The 7,043-nt window shown below is 36.3% G+C and overlaps 1 protein-coding gene across 1 annotated transcript; it reads right to left on the bottom strand.

The window, feature by feature from the left end:
* Positions 1-889: 889 nt before the first annotated feature.
* LOC103771260 (uncharacterized protein C7orf63-like) lies at positions 890-6,931 on the bottom strand (the record flags this gene model as incomplete). Its single annotated transcript, XM_008938548.1, has 7 exons — positions 890-1,027; positions 1,651-1,843; positions 2,679-2,760; positions 3,823-3,941; positions 4,383-4,501; positions 5,659-5,823; positions 6,690-6,931. Coding segments are annotated over 7 exons (1,058 nt in total), but the record flags the coding sequence as incomplete, so codon positions are not given.
* Positions 6,932-7,043: the final 112 nt, after the last annotated feature.

Raw genomic sequence — 7,043 nt, 5'->3', positions numbered from 1 at the left:
CAGAGGGCTGCACCAGAGCAGTGACTTATGGATGTGGAGGAGTTTAGCATGTATTAACCTTAGTTTAGGTTTTCAGACAAGGGTGCAGTGAATATTCTCATTCAGTGTGCAAATAACATAGAATATGGAGGGACTGCAGCATTTCAAAGGAAAAGATTAGAATGCAAATTAATCTTTCCAACCTGAAAATTTATCTAAACCCACAGAATTTATTTCAGTAAGGACAAATAAAAAATTCTAAATGTAGGAATAGTCATCTGTACAACACCAGGATGGTAGATGACTGTAAGATCCTAAGTCAAATGAGTAAACAATATCATGTCACTATGAATACAGCAATTGTTACACAAATGTCAGAATGTTTATTTACAAGATGAGCAGAGTAATGCAGCTCCATTTGTCTGAGGCTTTTGCTGGAGTACTGTGTTCAGTTTTGGCACACTACTGATGAAGAAGAATGTGAATTGTTTGGAAGACTCAAGAAAAAAAAACAATGATAATAATTAGAAACTGTGTGATAAAACAAGATTGGAGAGTAGTGTCTCTCAATCCAGAGAAATAACATTACATGTGAAAGTGTCAAAATATGTGACAGATACTTTGTTGCGGAAAACAAATTACACAAAATTTCAAGCAAATTTTAGGCTTAAATCTAGAAAAACTCTTCTTAATGGTAGGGGCAGCAAAGTACTGGGGAAGTCTTAAGAGTCCCTATTGATGTGGATTTCAAGAACAGGATGAGCATGCATCTATTAGTAACAGAATACTGATGACGAGTCTCAAAGTTTCCTTTGACTTGTTCTTTTTTTAAAGTGACTTTACGGTTGCCAGTGAACAAGTTCAGTTTAGTAACACAAATGACACTGGCAAGGCAATTCACTTGTCTTACCTAGCTTGCACAATAATGAATAAATTTTTGCCCGTATGTTTTCAGAAACTTCCATGATGGCAAAGCTGGGACAGTTGGCAGGCATGGGAATGACCTCTTGCTGTTTCTGGAAGGCGCTAGCAATAGGTGTCTTCATGTCTAATAATTTCAAAACACAAAAACAGAGTGGAAGAATTAAGAGGTAGTATATCCCCAAAGCTATTAAACTTAGAGGAAACACTATCTATGTAATGAACTATGAGAATCTTTAGCAGGCAGCTATGGACATATTCTTTTCTCTGACACCTCCTCCAAAAGAAGACATTTCCATCTTACTTAGTTGACACTTTTTAAATAATTTTGATAGCTTGGGCAGGAATTTGATCATAATTTGGCCCAGGAAATATTAATTAGTATGACTAAAGATTTTCAAGACCAAAGCACTCTCCTTACTACTTTTTACAACATACAACAAAACACAATGCTTTTTGTGGAAGAAATAAAGTAGTTAGCTGCCCAGCACTAGAAAAGCTGCTCCAGATGCCAGCCATGGTTCTGTTCATTACCTGGTTCGTTCCCAGCTAATGTAGAAGATGCCATCTAGTGGCCAGACTTAAAACGGAACAGATCGAAGTATTTTAGGTTTGGTAGGAACTACAGCATAAAGCTATAAATATTGTAACTTACTTTCATCAGGATTCAGACTATAAAAGCAAATACTATCTTTGTTTTACTTTATCCAGTGAGACTGCTCACAGTTTCACATGCATCATAAAGCTTACCCACAATCTTCCCACATCGACTGCGGCTGACTCCCAGCTCCATCTCCTCCTGTCTCCATAGCTGTATAAGAAGGTGGGCTGCTGTTTGGCCGTTCTCCCCTCGCCAGGTATTGATGTGCAAAGTGGTTTTAGGGTTGTCACAAAATTCAGTCAAGATTCCAAGAACTACATTGCACAGGTTCTTCTGCTTTAACTTGGTGAAAGGAAAAAGAAACCATGTTTTAAACTTTTCAAAACACAGTGATGTATGTCTTCCTTCAAAAAACATAAAGAAATCGTGTAATATGCAATCAAGTAACTGCAAGCTTTTCATGACAACTCCTTGCACAAAACTGGTGTATAAACTTGTAAACCTTTCAAGTTTCTGGAATTCTGCCATGCAAAGTTCCATAAATCAAGGAACAAGAGGAATAAGTGTAGGATCATGTAAGATGTTCATACCTGTGTATAGAATTACATAATAGGTTTTGTATGCATGCCTCCAGGCTCCCCTGCTGGAGAATATACTACCACCAAGATTTATTTTTGTGAGAAACAGCCACTGAAGGCAGTGGCTGAGCAGTACCATGCATCATCTCTTCTATTTTGTGGCCAGATCTTTTAGCAGCAGCTGTACTCTCAGGGAAGGGTCTGCAGCCTTGCCCTGCAAGGGCATCAGAGGCTGGCAAATAAGACTGATGAGAATGAGGGGGGAATGAAATAGGTACATGCTGATTTTGTGAGATGCAATGTCATCCAAAATTAGACCATAGTTTGAGTTTTCTTTTTAAAAAGAGTATATTTCTGGTAAATTTAAAATTCTCTCAGTCAAATGTTTATTTTTAAAAGATACAAATGGAAAATCTGTCCAATCATTTCTCAGTAGATATCCTGGTGTGTGATTACTTTCCTGTCTCAGGGAATTACATACACTGGTCTTTTTGTTAGTACTGTAATAGTCTTATGAGATGCTGTAACAAAAATAATGCAGTTTTCCATGTTGTTTTACTACACTTTCATTCTGTAACAAGGATAATAAAAATACCTACTGCCAACAAATCCAGGAGGAGAAAAATGCCCTGTTTTTCAAGAAAATAATCCTCTGCAATGTAACATCCAATGACACAGGACCTTAAACAGAAATAATTTCATTGTGAAGAAACATTTTTAAGCTTTGGAACATTCCACAAGCATCTCATTTATTTTCATGCGTTGTACATGATAAGCAATATGTTTCAGACCTTCGGGGAGCAGACAAATCTGCTATAACACTGTATAACTAGATCTGCCCTACTTGACTGCTCTTTCTCCTTCTGCAGGTGGCACACCTTCCTTGTAGCAGCCCAGTAAATTTGTCAGGCTCACAATGAATTGGATTAGAATATGGATTTGAAATAAAATTAACTCAGTAAAAGAGGCTAAAATTTAGCTAGATTATGTCTTTGACCTCACTTATTGCATAGTTGTGTGAATATTCTTCCAGCAGAATCAAGTGGGTGAGACAAGCAAGACTTTTTTTTTTTTTTTTTGGCCACAGTGTTTGCTTCTCCCAGCTTAAAATGATTAGAAAACCAGCATTCATGTTGTTATTCCTTCCTTCTCTTATTTCCTCACTTATGATCATTAACACAGAAACTGAAGGGATCTCCTGCATCAGCCCTTTCTGCCAAACAAACATATCATTTGGCTTTCAAGATATTTATCAAACTATGCCTTAAAAAAAATTAACTTTTGGTTATCCTCCTATGTATTGGCATTCTCTGATAGCAATCTTTAAAATATTTCTAGCCCATACAGCCAGTTTACAAACACTTCATCTTATGCTTTCAGTTTTGGTCAATATTGATCTATTCTTGCCTTCTTTTTACTTCTCTGCAGTTATTTATGGACTATAATCATGCACCTCTCTTAGTCTTAAGTAATTGTATTTCAGGAGGTCAATCTGTGTGAGGGTTTAGACTACTGTGTAGGGCATGAGGTTGTTATACTAGACCCCTGCTTGGAAGAGAATACATGCAGAACATTCCACTTATTTAATATAATTTTTGATTAGTCAAATTGCATGAAGGATTTTTATATATTTTAAACAGCAAAAAGACCTATATTTGCAGACAAAGGCCATAGTATTGCAGAACTAACAGTTACAAGACTCGACATTTTTAAGAGAAACTGCTGCTAAAATACTTTACTAACCACAAGCAGTCGAGTGCACTGAAGAGGAGACAGTTATGGCCTAATCCACTATGTAACTTCTTTGGGTCCATCTGAATGAATGGGATAAGTATATCAACTCCTTCATAGCTGAAGAGTTCCTAAAATGTTAATTAAAGAAATATGTTTCTTAAACAGCATTTAGCAAACAGCTACATATGAGAAAATATAAAGGGATTGAAAAATTTAAATGTTTTTTAAATAAATTTGACTCACTTATTAGAGCAGGATATGCATAATAAGAAGATATTTTTTATTTTTCTAAACTGCTAATCTCACTTATTAACACACTTCCATATATTAATTTTAAAATAATGTTAATTACCAATGAAAAAGGTCAGACACTTCCTAGTGAATTTCTGTGTGATTTTCCACTTTAACTGTCACTTTCATAGAAACGGGTTATCAGAGCTGACTTGTTAGCAGTGAACTACAGCTATCTGCTTTTGAATTAAAAAAGAAAAAAGCAGCATTCTTTAAATGAAAATATACCATGTTTTGACATTGTCTGTCTGCACAGTATGAGGTAGAAAGATACATACCTTTCTGTGGACGTCATTTTCACAGAGAGCAGATAAAAGGAATAATATGTCAGCCTGGATTTCCAGTAGAATGGCAACTTCTTTCTCTTTAGATTTTTTTGCTGCATACCTTAATATGTCTATAAATGAATATTTTTTTATACATGTGAATGTCCTATACACAAGTCAGAATTCTATTACAGCTACTTATTTAAAAAAATTCTAATTTACACTAAGAGATTTTTAAAAGGAATCTACTTAAGCTGTTCAGTTTTACCTCCTGTGTTTTGCAAGTGCTTACAGAATTGCAGCACTCTGATGCTGCAGTTTCATGGACTTTACTCTTGGTGACAGTTAATGACAGCAGTTTGCACTGACTTCTTTCATGTTCAGTCTATGTGCTGCAGTATTGTGGTAGGGCAGTGAATACAGGGAACTGATCTGAATTAAGGAACTCTTAGACAAAGGCAATGAATTTGCTGATTTCCTCTACTGTACAGCCTCACAAACATTTGTACTGACAGTGGAAATGAGTGACACATAAGATACCAACACTGCTGAGGACATTCAGACACAGAACTCCCCCAAAGTAAGAAACGTTACTTGAATCTGATATGTAAGGTATAGTGTTAATTTTGCTTTCACTAAAATATGTAATTTTCTACATAGTTTTCACTCGACTTCAACTTTCAACTGAGGATGTAAAATCTTTTATTTCTAGGCTTTCTCTTAGAACATATTTTTTGAATTCCAAAGTATCCTGCCTAATTTGTTTCTTTCAGGTTGATGCTTTCAGAGTACTGGAAACTTTATTTTTCTAAGAAAATAATTAAAGCAGTGTGTATTGGAACTTAAACCCAAATGTAAGAATAGGTATGTTTCACTGTACAAGAAAATGGTCTAAAATTGCAGCAGTGGTTAAGCAGTTTTAATCTGCTTTTCTTCTAAGCAATGTTAGTCACAGAAAAGCAACATTGTTGTTTCCTTCTACACTAAAGAGGAGCTGTGGAAAGCAACACTGTAATAGACTTTGGTAGAACAAGGCTGAGGGATGGAGTTCCTAGGGTGCTAAGCCAATGGAAACAAAATGTAACAAGCTCAGGATAATGAAAGAAGAAGGGGTAGCTTTCTCCCTGAAATCAAACACCTAGGCTGTCTATTTTGCTTAATTTGTTAAATTGTAACAAAATTAAAAATCAAATCAACTGCATTTCCTTCGCTCACTAAGAAGCACAAACATTCTTAGTGTCAACAGAGATGTAGTACTTGAAGTGCAGCAATACAAACTGTGCTTTACCCAGTAGCTGGTTAATTGCTCCCTGGTCAAACAAATTAAGGTTCACAGCTTCATCATAAATGGACACAACAGATCTCAGCACTCGCAGGCTGTAGCGCATTTGTGCAAGTTTGTTGCCACGACCGCCTGTTCCATGGAAACTGTTACCTTGACCAAAGAAAGGATCTGTGGAGTAATCACAGAGAATACTTGTTTTTTGCAGACAGTGTATGATGAGAATAATAACATGCTCAGGAAAAAATAAATAGGGCTTCTCCATGTAAGCTAAAAGCAAACAAAAATATCCTCTGATGTTAGAAAGGCTTCTTGTTTAATCCCATTTAATAATAATCCTTTCTGTGCAGGGCTATACTCTTCACAATCATATGAAAGGTATGATTTTGGTGAACATTTAAATTTATTACAATTTTTTTTTTTTTTAACCTTACTAGAATAATGAGCAGTATCTAAAACTCAAAGTATCTTCTCTAGCATGGCATGTAATATCAATCTTTTGATCTCCATTAGACACAGCTGAAAAAAATAATCTTCCTAGGAAAGCTTACCATTTTTATGACGAAAACCATCCATCCCCAGAAAGCCACTCCATGAAAGTGGGTACAATTGGTTATCATTTTGCTTAGCCCATACTCCTACCTGATGGCAACAAACCAGCTGTAGTTTTGAAGCTGTCTTACTGTGTACAGCTCTGAGTTAACACGTCCTGCCTCACAGCAGGAATTGCTGGTTGGACTTGTTGCCACAATTATCTGACTAGCTTAAAACAGGCAGTAGAGCTGTGTGGCTGCCCACACAGCTGAAGGAATATCAATATAGCAGTATGCAGGGAACGGGGCACCAGTTTCTCCTCAGCAGAAAAAGAAAATATTATGCTCATTTTTTTTAGAAAGATTAGTTCCCTAAGTGACCTATTGCGAAAGAATCATCCTGACTTCAAGAGTTTTTATGTTTTTCCTTCCTGTCAAAGAAAGAAAGTCTAGCTGAGTTCTGTTTTGAGATGACTGTGTATGAAAGCCACAAGGACTACTGACCTTGGCTTATACACCATTCTAGAAAAACAAGAAGAAGAGTATTTGCTTGGCAGGACAAATATTTATCTACTAACAAGGGAGCCACTGAAGCTAAAATAGCCATTGCGTGGAGCTGTAACTCTTCATATTGAGCAGCAGACCAGTCATGAAATCCAGGCTTTTGACTTGGTTTTACATAACAAAGCAAAGCTGGCATCACATCATTGTCACGGAGAAGCTGCAGAGTCAAGAAAGAGAGAGAGCTTACAGGTTTTACATGCAAATAAGAAAAATTTAAAACCATGAGTCAGCTTTATCTGTCCTACATTAAGAAAATTATTTTTTTATTGAGAAGGTGTTGTGGTTTGAGGCTTG

The sequence above is a fragment of the Merops nubicus genome, unplaced genomic scaffold (genome assembly GCF_000691845.1).
Source record: "Merops nubicus isolate BGI_N331 unplaced genomic scaffold, ASM69184v1 scaffold48574, whole genome shotgun sequence".
NCBI classification, from domain to species: domain Eukaryota; kingdom Metazoa; phylum Chordata; class Aves; order Coraciiformes; family Meropidae; genus Merops; species Merops nubicus.
This window is presented reverse-complemented; position numbering and strand designations above follow the sequence as displayed.